The sequence below is a fragment of the Bufo bufo genome, chromosome 5 (assembly GCF_905171765.1).
Source record: "Bufo bufo chromosome 5, aBufBuf1.1, whole genome shotgun sequence".
Classification (NCBI taxonomy): domain Eukaryota; kingdom Metazoa; phylum Chordata; class Amphibia; order Anura; family Bufonidae; genus Bufo; species Bufo bufo.
In genome coordinates, this window is record NC_053393.1 from 273,922,384 (window position 1) to 273,940,263 (window position 17,880).

At 43.6% G+C, this 17,880-nt stretch overlaps 1 protein-coding gene and 1 long non-coding RNA gene across 3 annotated transcripts in view; one reads left to right on the top strand and one right to left on the bottom strand.

The window, feature by feature from the left end:
* The window catches only part of STX17 (syntaxin 17), a 158,060-nt gene that overhangs the window by 80,214 nt on the left and 59,966 nt on the right, over nt 1-17,880 (bottom strand). For both annotated transcript variants that reach the window (XM_040432628.1, XM_040432629.1), the window contains exons 2-3: nt 16,051-16,207; nt 15,727-15,792 (exon numbers count right to left, since the gene is read on the bottom strand). In XM_040432628.1, the coding sequence (XP_040288562.1) occupies nt 15,727-15,792; nt 16,051-16,173 (189 nt within the window). In that variant the 5' untranslated portion in view covers nt 16,174-16,207. The remainder of the gene's footprint in view (nt 1-15,726; nt 15,793-16,050; nt 16,208-17,880) is intronic.
* LOC121001526 lies at nt 1,464-2,103 on the top strand. The gene is made up of 3 exons (XR_005779075.1): nt 1,464-1,591; nt 1,715-1,718; nt 2,071-2,103. It is a non-coding gene; the product is annotated as an uncharacterized LOC121001526 (long non-coding RNA).

The following is a 17,880-nucleotide window of genomic DNA, read 5'->3' on the forward strand; positions in this document are numbered from 1 at the left end:
TGCCAGATTTTTGGAAGATCTGATCTGCACTGAGGTGTGATGCAGAATCTTCTCGGGGGGACTGATGTGAACTCTATCCTGTAACCCTGAGAGATTACATTTAACACCCAAGGATTCGAAGTTACCTGATTCCAGGAGGATAGAAAACCCATCAGTCGCCCCCCGACCCTGGCGTCATTGCTGTTTACTTTGCCTATTCTGGGGATTGAGGATGATGCCTCTTCCTCTCCCTCCTTTGGGATAGCTCCATCGGCCAGACTTCCCTTTCCCCCTGTAGGATCTCTGTTGGGGTTGGTACTGACGAAAGGGCTTCTTTTTTGGATCTTTGTCCTCTGGAAAACCCTTCTTCTTGTCTGCTGCTCCCTCTAGGATTTTATCCAGAGTGGGGCCGAAGACAAATTCCCCTGAAAAGGGGATGGAACAAAGCTTGGCCTTGGATGCCTTGTCTCCAGACCAGGCTTTCATCCATAAAGCCCGTCGGGCTGCATTAGAGAGAGCAGCATCCTTGGCGGAAAACCGGATGGACTCTGCAGACGCATCGGCCAAAAAAGCTGGGGCGGAGCGGAGAAGGGGGAGAGAGTCCCTGATCTCTTCTCTTGGAGTCTTATTCTTTAGATGTTCGTCCAACTCTCCTAGCCATATATACATCGCTCTGGCGACGGAGGTAGCAGCAATATTAGTTTTTACCCCAAACATAGCTGACTCCCAGGATTTTTTTAGGAGGCCATCTGCCTTTCTATCCATAGGATCGCCTAGCTGAGAGGAATCCTCAAAGGGTAGGGCGGTCTTTTTTACTACCTTGGCCACTTGTAAATCGACCTTAGGCGTCTGGTTGTATATTTTGCTTTCAGCCGGGTCAAAGCAGAGCCTATTCCTGAATTCTTTGGGAACGCCAAGCCTCTTTTCTGGATCTGACCACTCCTCCAATATCATTTCTTTTATATTTTCATTAATGGGGAAAACAATAGAAGACTTAGATCTGAGACCCCCAAACATCTCATCCTGCACCGTACGGGGCCTAGGAGTATCTTCAATGCCCATAGTGGACCTGACCGCACGTAGCAACTCCTCCATCTCATCAGCCGAGAAAAAGTATTTTTTATCTTCTTCTAGAATTTCTCCGTCCGACAAGGGTTCCTCATTAGGAAATTGTCTGGATGAGGCGGAGGCCACTTCAACCTCTTCGCCTTCAGAAGAAGAAATAACGGATACTTTGCGTTTTTTAGAAGGGATGGGGTTGCTGGAGGGGGTAGACAAAGTGGCTAAAGAGGACTTAATCTCGTCTGAAATAAAAGACTTCATTTCCGAGAGTATATCTGGTTGCTCTTCCTTCCAAATTTCCGTAGTGCACGGTTTGCATAGCCTCTTTTTATAATTTTCAGGGAGACGCTTGGAACAAGCACAGCATTTTAAGGGTTTTGTTTTTGTTTTTAACTCCTTGCTGCCCTGCAAAAGGAAGCAACCAGATATCCCAGCATTAGTAAATCAGATTAAAGAACTGAAATATACACCCCCCAGAAGTGGACTCACAGTACTGGTGGCAGAAGGATCAGGACCTTCCTGGCGGGGAGCAGGTGTCTCAGACATCGCGGTGTAGCAGGCGAGGGGCCGAAAGGAACCGCGGTCTTCTCTTTTTAAAAATCCCGGCGTCTGACGTCATCTAGCTGCGCCCTGTTAGACGGCATAGGCCTGCGCCGCACCAGCCTACTAAGAGGTATGTGCGTCGCCCGGCCCACCCATAGAGACGCTCCATGCGCCGCACCTGCTCCCCCTGCCGGACGCTAGTGCTCGGCCCTCCTCCAGAAGGAAAGGACGCCGAGCGCAGCGCGCGATGGTCCAAGAAGCCGGCACCTCCAACTGCTTCCTCAAGGAGGGAAGGAAGTATGAAGGTATGGGGAGGACCACAGGCCTCAGCATAAGCCAAGACGAGGGTCCTCGATGCTCCTAGCTGGCCAGCCTTAGCCCCTGCCGCGGGAGGCCAGCTGGAGAACCTATAAAGAATAATAAGGTTATTTTCTCCTCCATGAAGGAGGAACTCTCCACATGTTGGCCCCTGTAGGGGCAGGAAAGCACTGAGGAGGTGGAGGGGTGGGGGGTTCTTAAACTCTCTATGTGTTCCTGCCCCTACAGAGGTCAAGGGTCAATCTCAATGTGGGCCGTCATGGTGGATGAAATGGAAAAAAATCAATAATACTGGCCGTCTAAAAGATGATCACAGGAGGACAAAGGAAAGGCAGAGATATTAATCCCTGTACAGGGCTGGCTGGGACCTTAAAAGATGGCGCCCACTGGCGTAGTATGGCGGGAGCCATAGACGCCGGCTGTCTGCGGTTTCATACAGCAGACACCCGCAGCTATTGTTCATGACCGGCAGCAATACTGATCACGGACATTTAATCCTTCAGATGACCTGGTCAAACGTGACCAAGGTATCTGTATGCGCTAAAACCTGGAAGCACGCTCTTCCGGGTGTGTTCCAGCTCCCCCCACGGGATCGGAGGACACGGAGTGTTTGTGTAGCAGCCCCTGTCCTCCTGTGTGACAGGAGACTACTGCACATTAGTTCCTATGGAGCCTCAATCTAATGATTGCTTGTTATAGTTCCATATAGGAACTATAAAAAAGTGTAAAAGAAATGTTTTTAAAAATGAAAAAGATTAAAAAATATATAAAAATTCTAATCATAAAAATATTTATCCCATATGGAAAACGGCGAAACGGAAAAAAAGTCAATATGGCCGATTCGCTATTTTTGGTCGCTTCTCCTCCCACAAAAAAGTCATAACCACCTCAAAATGCTATCAATGAAAAGTACAGATCGCCCCGCAAAAAATAAGCCGTCACACATAAGTATAGGATTCAGAATATGGCGATGAAAAGAAAAAACTATTTTTTTTCAATATAAAAACGCAAGAAAAACTATACATATGTGGTATTGCCGTAATCATACTGACCTGGAGAATGAGTGTAACTGGTCAGTTTTACCATACAGGGAACGCCTTTAAAAACAAAACCCATAAAACTTGCAGAATTGCGTTTTTATTCTAATTTCACCCCATTGGAAATTTGCAATAATAAATGGTGGAATTAGAAAGTGCAACTTGTCCTACAAAACACAAAACCTCATACAGCTATGTGAACGGAAAATAAAAAAAAGTTATGGCCCCACAAAGGCAGGGAGTGAAAAATGTAAACACAAAAACAAAAAATCTCTGGGGCTCAAACAATGAAACTGTCACTTTTTATCTGTGTTCACCAGTGAGCGGCCACTGCCAGATATCATTTAGGGGACGGTAATCAAGGTTCTCTGTCAAATATCACCATGTTAACACAGGAAGAATTACAGCTGCTCTTGAACAAATTAAATATTGATAAAGCCCTAGTCCCAGATAGCATGCATCCATAGGCACTCAGGAAATTGATCTTGGTAATTGACATTTGTATCTCATCTTTTTGGAGTATCTTACAACAGAGTCAGTGCCACTGGACTGGAAGAAAGCGAATGTTGTACCAGTATGAAAGGTAAAAAGGTGAAACCATGTATCTTATGTAAGTTTGACATATGTAGTATGTAAAATAATTGAAGGTATTCTAAGTGATAAGATACATAAGTATACAGCAGTGAATAAAATACTGATAACCAACATAGAATCATACAAGCAGGTAGTGCCTAACCAACATGCTTATGGGGTCATTTACTGTGCTGAAATATGTTTAAATTAGGCATATTTCAGCATACGCCTACCTGCAACTACGCCCCGCTCAGGCCAGGTCTAAAATTGAGGCGTGGCGTGGGCGAGGACAAGCTGGCAGGCAGTTCTCATTTACCATTCTCTATGTCTGTTTTCTAAATGTAAGACAGCTTCTATAAGGAGGTAAGTGCAAATGATGTGGCAGATGTATCTAGATTGTGTAACATAATTTGCTAAATTCAGCAACGGGGTAACAAAGATCTGTATTTGACCTAATTCACTTAATCTATTAATGATCTTGTGGACATGATTGGTAGTAAAGTGTCATTTTTGCAAATGACAAAACTGTGTAGAATACATAAACCCAGCTTGACTGTCAAATGTTACAGTAAGACCTAGATAATCTGGCAGCACGGGCTAGAATGCTGCAGATGAATTTTAAAAGTTGATAAAATCTGTAGTAATGCATGTAGGCCTAAAAATTATTTTGATGCATATACACTAAATGGAATAAAACTGGGGACAATAGAACAAGAAAATGACTTGGATATTCTGCTTACAAGTAAGCTAAGCAGCAGTACTCAATGTCAGCCATCAGGTGCATAAAGTATTACCCCTCGTAAGGCAGCATCTTGAATATGGGATTCCGTTTTGAACTCTATTATTATTTATTATTAAAGCGCCATTCATTCCATAGCGCTGTACATATGAAAAGGGGTATACATACATAATACAGAGGTATAAAAGTTCCGTAGGCGGCGCTCACCTGGTCAGTCTTGCAGTGAAAGCACGGACGGTGCTTGGAAGGGGCACCAGTTGCAAACTGTATGAAAATAAGACGGGATGTCCAGCTTTCCAAAAAAGACGTTGTTCTTTATTCCAAAATAACACAGGATAAAAGACAATCCAACACGGCAAGCAGGTCTACATGTTTCGGATGCTCTAATACTGATCCTTATTCATGACACAATGGTTGCTGAATGGCTACATACTTAAATAGCTGAACTTCCTAGCACTCGCAGGTGGTTTGGATTAGCAGGAGTGGACACACAAATTGGGTTCCGCCTACTATCCAAATGCCATGTGAGTATAGGAGCAATGATACATATAGAAATAAAAAGTTGGATATGTCAAAAAACACATAAACAGTTTTAAAAGTATATCTGAGCAAAGATCAGTAATGCAGGATTAAATCATGTTTGCGATTTAACCCTGCTGGGACCCGGGATCCCATACAAAAAATCCAGTAGGACTCCCTGTTAAGGAGCTTACGCTTATAGTCACCACCTCTGGCAGGAGGATTAACCCTTTCTAGGGCCTGAAACTGAAAACCTGCGGTATCTCCCTGATGGGAGACCGCGAAATGTAGACTGGCCGCTGAAACATTTCTCTCTCTGGTATGTGGAATGTCTGAAAGGTGTTTGCAGATTCTGACTTTTAAACTATTGGTTGTGCATCCAATATATTGCAAACAACATATAGAGCAAGTAATGCAATACACCACATGGTTCGTGTTGCAATTTACATATTGCTTGTTATTAAAGGAGTTGTGAGTTGCTGTTGAAACAACTACTGAACCTGTTTTAATGTAATTGCAGCACGTACAGATGCGGTGGCCGCATTTAAATGTGCCTTTGTATCTCAGCCAAGCACTTTTTTCTTTTTTACTGGTGTCACTATCAGTGAAAAGACTTGGGCTGATTTTTTGCGCAATAGTCGGTGCGCGGCGTGCAATGCATTTGACACCTGCTGAGCTGATGTCAGACCACTGTTCGTCACAATTTAGAACAGATAAATGTTTAGTGACTATGGCGCAAATTTGTGAAAATTCCAAACTATAGTTGGTGACAAAACAGGGAACATTTTTTGCGGTTGCATTGGTTTGTCTATTTATACATGAGAGTGCGTCGGGCTGCGCTTTTTCTGGAAAAACAAGCCTGTCTCTGGGTCTATTAAATATGTTGGCCCTAGCTCGATCTACGGTCCAAGGAGGGTACCTGCGCTCCGCAAGTCTCATGGCCACTGTCTCCATCTCCATTTTTAATTTGTCATCTTTAGAACAATTTCTTTTGGCCCGAATAAATTCCCCTTTAGGGATATTACGGACCACATGTGGAGGATGGCAAGATGTGGCCATGAGAGTTGTATTGCCTGACGTGTCCTTGCGATAGGTGCTGGAATGGACTTGGTGAGTCGCAGAGTCACCCTCCAAAGAAAGATCAAGGAAGGCAATGGTGGTAATGTCGTGTAAAATAGTGAATTTTAGACAGCAATGGTTATTATTGAGAAAGGTCCCAAAAGATGGCACGGCCGCAGAATCGCCTGACCACACGAACAGCAGGTCATCGATATAGCGACCGTACCATCTCAGGGAGCCACTCCAAGGATTATCAGCTGAAAATAAAAAGTGACATTCCCACCATGCCATATAAATGTTTGCCATGGAGGGCGAAAATTTCGCCCCCATGGAAACTCCTGTCAATTGCAAGAAGTAACGTTGCGAGAACATAAAGACATTATGTTTCAACAGAAAAAGCACAACCCGACAAACAAAATCCTGGAAAGTATTAGAAAAGTCAGAATAGACATTCAAAAACCAAGCTAAGGAAACCATAGCCAAATTGTGAGGGATTACCGTGTATAAGGATGTAACATCCGCTGTGATCCAAGAGAAGTGCTGTTCCCATCTAAAATCATAGAATGCTTGCAGCACTGCTCTAGTATCCTGCAGATAGCCAGGTATGGATTGAACCAGTGGCTGGAGGATACTGTCTACCCAGGCGGACAATCTCTCTGTGAAGGAGCCTATGCCAGCGACTATGGGCCTCATGGCTGGAGGGAAACCTCCCTTATGAATTTTTGGTAGGGAATGGAAAATTGGAACCACTGGATGTGGGATAAATATATAGTCCAGTTGTTTTTGGTTAATGAAACCATGTTCCAAGCCATGAGTCAATAGTCGCAGCATCTCCTGTTGATAAATGGGGGTGGGGTTGTGGTCGAGCTCAAGGTAGGTACTATTATCCTCTAACATAGCGAGGTTTTGCTTTTTGTAAATGTAACTATCTAGGACCACCACAGCCCCACCCTTGTCCGCCTGTTTAATGACAATATCCCTCAGAAGCATCAGCTCTTTAAGAGCCCTATTTTCTCTGTGAGACAAATTGTCACATTTCTGAGCAATAGCCTGTGAGGACACTTTATCATTTAAGCTGACCAAGTCCCTTTCTACAAGTTCCTGGAAACGATCTAACACAGGAGACCGTGACTGCACAGGATAGAAGTCGCGGTTAGACGTAACAAAATTATGTGCAAAATTATTTTTATCTTCTTCTTCGTTCTGTAAGGGACGGCATTGTTGCTGTAAAGCTCTACAGATCCGGAGTCATCTGATTCTGCCTCCGATCTCCTGATTGCTCGGGTGGGCGAAATACAGCAGGCCACACACAGCGCTTCCTGTGAACCTGATTTTTCACAAGCAAGGAAGTCAAAAAACGCAGGGCCGGGCGCAAGCACGCCAGGAACCAATCGCTACCCTTCACGCACCAGGAGACCGTGAGTACATCCCAAGTGGTGAACATATCTTCGCGATGTCTAAGTCAATCACAAATCAATATTCTGTCTAGAGGTCTCTCCTTTTCTCCAACTCACCATTTCAATCTGTACCACACCATTCTTGACATCAATAGACTGGCTCGTAATCTCACTTTGAAAAAACACTTTCATCAATCGGATCCATCCAAATGTGAGGATCCCAGGGGGGCCACACCGTCTGTAAATGATTCAACCAGCATGCACAGCACTTCGGCTCTTTCCTTTGAGGAACTTTCCAATCTTTCTTACATGCAACAATGCCGTCCTTTACAGAACGAAGAAGAAGATAAAAATAATTTTGCACATAATTTTGTTACGTCTAACCGCGACTTCTATCCTGTGCAGTCACGGTCTCCTGTGTTAGATCGTTTCCAGGAACTTGTAGAAAGGGACTTGGTCAGCTTAAATGATAAAGTGTCCTCACAGGCTATTGCTCAGAAATGTGACAATTTGTCTCACAGAGAAAATAGGGCTCTTAAAGAGCTGATGCTTCTGAGGGATATTGTCATTAAACAGGCGGACAAGGGTGGGGCTGTGGTGGTCCTAGATAGTTACATTTACAAAAAGCAAAACCTCGCTATGTTAGAGGATAATAGTACCTACCTTGAGCTCGACCACAACCCCACCCCCATTTATCAACAGGAGATGCTGCGACTATTGACTCATGGCTTGGAACATGGTTTCATTAACCAAAAACAACTGGACTATATATTTATCCCACATCCAGTGGTTCCAATTTTCCATTCCCTACCAAAAATTCATAAGGGAGGTTTCCCTCCAGCCATGAGGCCCATAGTCGCTGGCATAGGCTCCTTCACAGAGAGATTGTCCGCCTGGGTAGACAGTATCCTCCAGCCACTGGTTCAATCCATACCTGGCTATCTGCAGGATACTAGAGCAGTGCTGCAAGCATTCTATGATTTTAGATGGGAACAGCACTTCTCTTGGATCACAGCGGATGTTACATCCTTATACACGGTAATCCCTCACAATTTGGCTATGGTTTCCTTAGCTTGGTTTTTGAATGTCTATTCTGACTTTTCTAATACTTTCCAGGATTTTGTTTGTCGGGTTGTGCTTTTTCTGTTGAAACATAATGTCTTTATGTTCTCGCAACGTTACTTCTTGCAATTGACAGGAGTTTCCATGGGGGCGAAATTTTCGCCCTCCATGGCAAACATTTATATGGCATGGTGGGAATGTCACTTTTTATTTTCAGCTGATAATCCTTGGAGTGGCTCCCTGAGATGGTACGGTCGCTATATCGATGACCTGCTGTTCGTGTGGTCAGGCGATTCTGCGGCCGTGCCATCTTTTGGGACCTTTCTCAATAATAACCATTGCTGTCTAAAATTCACTATTTTACACGACATTACCACCATTGCCTTCCTTGATCTTTCTTTGGAGGGTGACTCTGCGACTCACCAAGTCCATTCCAGCACCTATCGCAAGGACACGTCAGGCAATACAACTCTCATGGCCACATCTTGCCATCCTCCACATGTGGTCCGTAATATCCCTAAAGGGGAATTTATTCGGGCCAAAAGAAATTGTTCTAAAGATGACAAATTAAAAATGGAGATGGAGACAGTGGCCATGAGACTTGCGGAGCGCAGGTACCCTCCTTGGACCGTAGATCGAGCTAGGGCCAACATATTTAATAGACCCAGAGACAGGCTTGTTTTTCCAGAAAAAGCGCAGCCCGACGCACTCTCATGTATAAATAGACAAACCAATGCAACCGCAAAAAATGTTCCCTGTTTTGTCACCAACTATAGTTTGGAATTTTCACAAATTTGCGCCATAGTCACCAAACATTTATCTGTTCTAAATTGTGACGAACAGTGGTCTGACATCAGCTCAGCAGGTGTCAAATGCATTGCACGTCGCGCACCGACTATTGCGCAAAAAATCAGCCCAAGTCTTTTCACTGATAGTGACACCAGTAAAAAAGAAAAAAGTGCTTGGCTGAGACACAAAGGCACATTTAAATGCGGCCACCGCATCTGTACGTGCTGCAATTACATTAAAACAGGTTCAGTAGTTGTTTCAACAGCAACTCACAACTCCTTTAATAACAAGCAATATGTAAATTGCAACACGAACCATGTGGTGTATTGCATTACTTGCTCTATATGTTGTTTGCAATATATTGGATGCACAACCAATAGTTTAAAAGTCAGAATCTGTAAACACCTTTCAGACATTCCACATACCAGTGAGAGAAATGTTTCAGCGGCCAGTCTACATTTCGCGGTCTCCCATCAGGGAGATACCGCAGGTTTTCAGGTTCAGGCCCTAGAAAGGGTTAATCCTCCTGCCAGAGGTGGTGACTATAAGCGTAAGCTCCTTAACAGGGAGCCCTACTGGATTTTTTGTATGGGATCCCGGGTCCCAGCAGGGTTAAATCGCAAACATGATTTAATCCTGCATTACTGATCTTTGCTCAGATATACTTTTAAAACAGTTTATGTGTTTTTTGACATATCCAACTTTTTATTTCTATATGTATCATTGCTCCTATACTCACATGGCATTTGGATAGTAGGCAGAACCCAATTTCTGTGTCCACTCCTGCTAATCCAAACCACCTGCGAGTGCTAGGAAGTTCAGCTATTTAAGTATGTAGCCATTCAGCAACCATTGTGTCATGAATAAGGATCAGTATTAGAGCATCCGAAACATGTAGACCTGCTTGCCGTGTTGGATTGTCTTTTATCCTGTGTTATTTTGGAATAAAGAACAACGTCTTTTTTGGAAAGCTGGACATCCCGTCTTATTTTCATACATAATACAGACAATTGCACTAAGCATAAACAAGACGAGTTACAAACTGGTACAGAAGGAGAGAGGGCCCTGCCCATGAGGGCTTACAATCTACATGGTATGGGAGAAGGATACAGTAGGTGTGGGTGAAGTTGGTCGTGCCGGTAGAGAGGCAGCAGGGTCACTGGTTGTAGGCTTGTCTGAAGAGGTGGGTTTTTACGTTTCTTTTGAAGGATTCCACTGTAGGTGAGAGTCTGATATGTTGGGGTAGCGAGTTCCAGAGTATGGAGGATGCACGGGAGAAATCTTGGAGGCGATTGTGGGAAGAGGTGATAAGAGGAGAGGAGAGAAGGAGGTCTTGTGAGGAACGGAGATTGCGTGTGGGGGTGTATCGGCAAAGTAGCTCAGAGATGTAGGGAGGGGACAGGTTGTGGACGGCCTTGTATGTATTTGTTAGTACTTTGAAGTGAATTCGCTGGGCAATGGGGAGCCAGTGAAGGGATTGGCAGAGGGGAGAGGCAGAGGAGTAACAAGGTGGGAGGTGGATTAGTTGGGCAGCAGAGTTGAGGATAGATTGGAGGGGTGTGAGAGTGCTAGATGGAAGGCCACAGAGGTGAATGTTGCAGTAGTCTAGGCGGGAGATGATGAGGGCATGTACAAGCATTTTGGCAGATTCAAAGTTGAGGAAAGCACGGATGTGGGAGATGTTTTTGAGTTGGAGGAGGCAGGTCTATGTAATATAAAGGATATAGTTGAGCTAGAAAGGGCAAAAATAAAATATATGAGACTTGTACTCCCTATAATAATAACAACCTAATCTGACAAGACCAATAGTGAAACTAAAACTGCATACCACATGCCGCTGTGCAACACGGTTGACTAACTTTCACTGTGTGGTCCCAGCCAGGAGTGCAGGTACCCATATTTTATGACAGGGATGCTTGTTAGTAGCTGTGCTGCAGGGAGGCATGTGGTATGCGGTTTTAGATTCGCCTGCTTTTATTAGAGAGCACAGGTCACCGATGTTTTAATTCTGCTCTATGGAGATTGTTGCAGTGCACTGAACGGCACTGAGACTTGCACCTCCTCCTACATTGTCTTATTTGTGCAGTGTGTGTGCGCACCAGTGACCCTATTTACAGAGCTAAAAAGAATTCAGAGGTAGGTAACCAGAATGTTAATTGGAATGGAAGGTCGCTGTTATAATGAGAGGCTTAAAAAACTAGGCTTGTTCAGCTTAGAAAAAAGATGGTAATCTCATTTACATGTATAAATACATGTGTGGTCAGTACATAGAACTGGCACATGATGTATGTGTTCCAAGGATGATTACTTTTACTCTTAAGGCTACTTTCACACTAGCGTTCGGAGCGGATCCGTCCCCATTGACTTCCATTATAAGTCTGGACGGATCCGCTCGCCTCCGCACGGCCAGGCGGACACCCGAACGCTGCAAGCAGCGTTCAGGTGTCCGCTCACTGAGCGGAGCGGAGGCTGAGCGCTGGCAGGCGGATGCATTCTCAGTGGATCCGCCTCCACTGAGAATGCATTAGGGCCAGACGGATGCGTTCGGGGCCGCTCGTGAGCCCCTTCAAACGGAGCTCACGAGCGGACACCCGAACGCTCGTGTGAAAGTAGCCTAAGCTTGTTTCACACTACTGTTAACTAATGCAGCAGGCTGTTCCAACCAGGAACAGCCTGCCAGATCCAGTACTGCCGGGCACTGCCAGAATGCCGCCCGGCCCTAATAACTATAATGGGGTCCAGCGGAGATATTGAGAATCGGCCGGACAAATACTGCTGCACGCAGAGGTTTTTGTCCGGCTGATTCCCAGCATTCTATCCCAGAACAGCCTGCTGGAAGGCTGTAGCGGCAGTGTGCAACAAGCCTAATAATGTTGCATAATAAATCTAAGAGAGGTTGAACTTGATAGACGTGCTTCTTTTCAACATATAGAAGTATGTAAACGCGGGAGTTAGGCCTCTTTCACATGACTGGTTTTTTTCCCCCCGTTTACGGGCCGTTTTTTGCGTTCCGTATACGGAACCATTCATTTCAATGATTCCGCATGCATTCCATTTCCGTACCATTGAAAGATAGAACATGTCCTATTATTAACCACAAATCACGTTCCGTGGCTCCATTCAAGTCAATGGGTCCGCAAAAAAAACGGAACACATACAGAAATGCCTCTGTATGTCTTCCGTATCCGTTCCGTTTTTGCGGAACCATCTATAGAAAATGTTATGCCCAGCCCAATTTTTTGTATGTAATTACTGTATACGGTATATGCCATACGGAACAACGGAACAGAAACTGAAACACAACGGAAACAAAAGCAATGGATCCGTGAAAAACGGACCGCAAAACACTGAAAAAGCCATACGGTCGCGTGAAAGAGGCCTTACACAGCACTGGTGTAAAGCCTTGGCCCCCAAGCTAACATGGTCACACAAGTTAATACAGTTCATCCCATTCTGCATATTGAAACAAGTGTTACCTGTAGTGTGAATTTTGCATGAGAATATTTGGAAAGTAGAGACCACTTTTAGGCTACATTCACACGTCAGTATTTTTCTATATCCCGATTTTCGGTCCGTTTTTTGCGGATCCGTTGTTCCTGAAAATGTTTCCGTATGTCATCCGTTTTTTGCGGATCGCAAAAACGGAAACATGTATAAATTTCAATAAGCAAATAAAGTTGTTTGGATTTCTTTTAAAAAAAAAATAAAAAATTAAAATGTAATTTCCAGGAACGGAATCCGCATAAAACGGATGACATACGTAATGACATCCGAATGTCTTCCGTTTTTTGCGGATCCATTGACTTTGTATTGTACCAGGATCCGATTTTTGCGGAAAAGAATAGGACAAGTTTTATATTTAATCGGACATGAGGAACGGAACAACGGAAACGGACAGCACACATTGTGTTGTCCGATTTTTTCCAGGACCCATTGAAAATGAATGGGTCCAGAACTGGTCCTGATCTGTTCCGCAAAAAACGGAACAGATCAGGAAAGAAAAAACGGACGTGTGAATGGACCCTTAACCAGGTTGGCAGGAAACTCATGACAATTTTTTACAAAAGTATCCAACACATCAAAATTTCCTGTAATTTCCTTCAGTATCTGAAACACTTTCATTATATTTTAATATGCTTAGCATGATAACAAATAATTAAGTTGTGTAAATAAAAAAAGATAACTATTCTAATTATACAAGCATTGATTAGCAGTAAAGTGGTAGTGCATATATTTGTCTAAAACCATCAGCTAAATGCTTCAAACAAATATTGACTCAAGGCTTCCTAATGCATTTACAAGCGTCTCATTTGAAACAAAAGTGTGCACAGAAGAACATTTGGTATCAAAATAATTAATCTGTTTGCCTTGTAAACAAATAGAACTTAAGTCCATTGGCAAACAGCTAGAAAGCTTACAGCAAGGACAGAATACATGTAATACGACTAAGTGCCATAGCTATTTAATTAATTTAGGCACTATTTTCTGACAAAACTTAGTGTAAAATCTTTAAGATTTATTTTAAAATACTAATTGTGTTACATTTAATTCAATGCTGAAGCATAATGTTCACTTTCATTAACTGAGGCAAATTGTCATTGCTGAGAACAGTGGGTTTGACTGGCACACTAATGTGTGTGGGGAGCGTCCAGCTCTGCCCTGACCATGATGTTAAGGATCAGGCGTTAATAATATTTTCTCTCAATCCTTTTGTTCTCTGGGGAGATAAGCCTCTGTATGGCAGTGGCTTTCTCCACTCTCCCCACAGCATACACAGACATTTCTGACCCACTGGGGCATGTATTCCACAAGATCTCTGATGTGTGCTGTGGTATCCAGCACCATGTTAGAAGCAGCTGATCCTGTGGGTTGCAAAGACCCTATGGAGTAGATTTGTTTTTCCAGTACATTTGGCAGATGCTCAATGAAATAGAGATCTGGGAAATTTGGAGGTCCAGTCAACAACTGAAGTCTTTTGTCACGTTCGTCAAACTAATAAAGGTGAATAAAATGTTTTTATTTTTCTATTTTTGGAGTGCTACCCTTTTTCTGGTATTTTATATGGTGGGTAATCGCTTATTCCCATAGGGCGCTGCACCCGCTCATTGCTATTATCTGTGCTGCCATTTTATCTTATTGTATATACACACATATATATATATATATATATATATACATACACAGTCGTGGCCAAAAGTTTTGAGAATGACACAAATATTAGTTTTCACAAAGTTTGCTGCTAAACTGCTTTTAGATCTTTGTTTCAGTTGTTTCTGTGATGTAGTGAAATATAATTACACGCACTTCATACGTTTCAAAGGCTTTTATCGACAATTACATGACATTTATGCAAAGAGTCAGTATTTGCAGTGTTGGCCCTTCTTTTTCAGGACCTCTGCAATTCGACTGGGCATGCTCTCAATCAACTTCTGGGCCAATTCCTGACTGATAGCAACCCATTCTTTCATAATCACTTCTTGGAGTTTGTCAGAATTAGGGGGTTTTTGTTTGTCCACCCGCCTCTTGAGGATTGACCACAAGTTCTCAATGGGATTAAGATCTGTTTTGGTACCATTCTTTATTCATGGCTGTGTTTTTTGGCAAAATTGTGAATGAGCCCACTCCTTTGGATGAGAAGCAACCCCACACATGAATGGTCTCAGGATGCTTTACTGTTGGCATGACACAGGACTGATGGTAGCGCTCACCTTTTTTTCTCCGGACAAGCCTTTTTCCAGATGCCCCAAACAATCGGAAAGAGGCTTGATCGGAGAATATGACTTTGCCCCAGTCCTCAGCAGTCCATTCACCATACTTTTTGCAGAAGATAAATCTGTCCCTGATGTTTTTTTTGGAGGGAAGTGGCTTCTTTGCTGCCCTTCTTGACACCAGGCCATCTTCCAAAAGTCTTCGCCTCACTGTGCGTGCAGATGCACTCACACCTGCCTGCTGCCATTCCTGAGCAAGCTCTGCACTGGTGGCACTCTGATCCCGCAGCTGAATACTCTTTAGGAGGCGATCCTGGCGCTTGCTGGACTTTCTTGGACGCCCTGAAGCCTTCTTAACAAGAATTGAACCTCTTTCCTTGAAGTTCTTGATGATCCTATAAATTGTTGATTGAGGTGCAATCTTAGTAGCCACAATATCCTTGCCTGTGAAGCCATTTTTATGCAACGCAATGATGGCTGCACGCGTTTCTTTGCAGGTCACCATGGTTAACAATGGAAGAACAATGATTTCAAGCATCACCCTCCTTTTAACATGTCAAGTCTGCCATTTTAACCCAATCAGCCTGACATAATGATCTCCAGCCTCGTGATCGTCAACATTCTCACCTGAGTTAACAAGACGATTACTGAAATGATCTCAGCAGGTCCTTTAATGACAGCAATGAAATGCAGTGGAACGTTTTTTTGGGGATTAAGTTAATTTTCATGGCAAAGAAGGACTATGCAATTCATCTGATCACTCTTCATAACATTCTGGAGTATATGCAAATTGCTATTATAAAAACTTAAGCAGCAACTTTTCCAATTTCCAATATTTATGTAATTCTCAAAACTTTTGGCCACAACTGTACACACACACACACAAATACATATAAATGGACAAATGTTTAATTAGCTGAGATATCAGATATTTTATTTACCTGCACCGTACGTCTGGCATTGATATGCTCCTTGTGCAACTGTTCCCATGATCTACACCTTTGATACTAAAAATAACAGGAAAAAAAAATTAGGCAAGAATACCCAAACAATGACTAAATAAAAAAAAAATCCTAACTGCTAAATGACAGAACATCTCCCATGGCCATCAGACACCCACCAATCAGAAAATTATGGCATAACTCAGCATTATGACATTACTTGCTGTAATAAAAAAATTATTACTAAATGCTATTTCACAATAAAAGATGAAAAAGGCCAACCTGGCTTAGAGTACTTGAAGTGAAACAGTAAAAGAGACTAACCTTTTCAATATTTATCTGATGGTTCCTCAACCTTTCCAAATCTGTTGGAATAACCACCTTTGCAAACTTTTGTGCAGCAGCTTCCAGGCGACGGTATGGCACCGTTTGTTCACTTTCCAACATATCATTACCCGTTGCTAACGTTCCAGAGACTTAGCTGAAATGTAAAAAAAAAAAACTAAACTCAAAAATAGGGAAAAACAACCAATTCAATCAAATGTTAAATAAAGATGTTGTGAGGAATATGGATTAATATTTACTGTCAGCCATGTCCTCACACCCCCATTTGCTGATAGATAGCAGAGGTAGTGAACTCCACAGGAGGGCCCTACTTCAAACTTGGACTCCAGTTGTAGCCGGAACCCAGGCGGATCAATTGGGCCCGGAACCATCTTCCTGTGACATGCTGGTCTGGGGCTATGAGCCCTATGGGTCATTTGCTCCCAGCACCAGAGAAGGAGGGGTGGACCCTATCCATAGACTGGGGAGGGGAGCGGCCGGCTACAGGTCATAAGTCCATGCAAGCCAGAGGGCAGTGGCTTTTTCCTGAGGGGGTTACATCGTGCCAATGTGTTTGGAGAGACCAGGAACCAGCTGACCTCACTGCCCCCACGTGACTGCAGCCAAGGCCTATTCCACCCTTATGACCCAAAGGAACGTTCCTCTACCCAGTAACTGACTTTTACTCTGCTTAACCCTGTTGTACCCATATAATCTGTATCTGTAACCTCAGACCACTGTATTCATGGGCGTCAGCAGAAATTTTTCCAGGGGGGGGGGGCATAATTTTATTGACATCCATGCTCTGCTTGTTTATGAGAATGTAATGAAGGGGAGGGGCATATTCATTATTACAAAGTATAATAACGCATGAGCTGTGCAGTGGCGGATCCAGAGCCTGGTCTCGGGAGGGGCACTTCCAGATTATTTTCTGTCTGCCGCCACAAAACAATAGTGCTTATAGAACAGACTACACAGTGTAGAGGTATACTGTATATTGTGTGGCACAGTGTAGGCTATATGTGTATAACATAAATATATTTCACATGAAAACTTACAATTACTTGGCTTGGCCCTTGGGGATCTCGATTCTCGGACACCACTTCAACACTTTGGCCGGGGGCTCGGCGGAGCTGATGTTGTGTTTTATCGTAATGAGAAAGATTTCATATTAAAGAATTTGGAGAAGGGGCAGAGGAATAGCAGAGCAGGGAGAGGCTGGTGCTGCTACTAGGGGGTCATACCATGGGGGAGTAATAAACCCCCCACAGTAGAAATAATTCTCCTTATAATGTGACAGTGCAAAAAATACCCCCTTGTAATTCCCCCAGTTGAGCTAATGTCCTTATAGTGCCCCCATAATGTGCCAGTATAAAATACCCCTATATAGTGCCCCCAGTAAATTACTCTATAGTACTCCTCTACCCCCTTCCTCCTAGTGCCCCCCATAATGTACCAGTATAAAATGCCCCAGTAGATGCCCTCAGTGTCCCCTATAATTTGCAAGTTTAAAATACCCCTTCTCAGTGCCCCCGTAGATGACCCCATAGTACTCCTCTCCCCCCTTCGCCAAAGTACCCACCATAATGTGTCCCAGTATAAAATGCTACTGTACAGAGCCCCCCATATAAAACACCCCTTCTTTGTGGCCTCAGTAGATGCCCCTATAGTGCCCCCAATAATGTGCCAGTAATAACAGCCCCCTTATCATGTGCCAGTAATAACAGCCCCCCCATTATGTGCCAGTAATAACAGCCCCCCCATCATGTGCCAGTAATAACAGCCCCCTCATCATGTGCCAGTGATAACAGCCCCCCATCATGTGCCAGT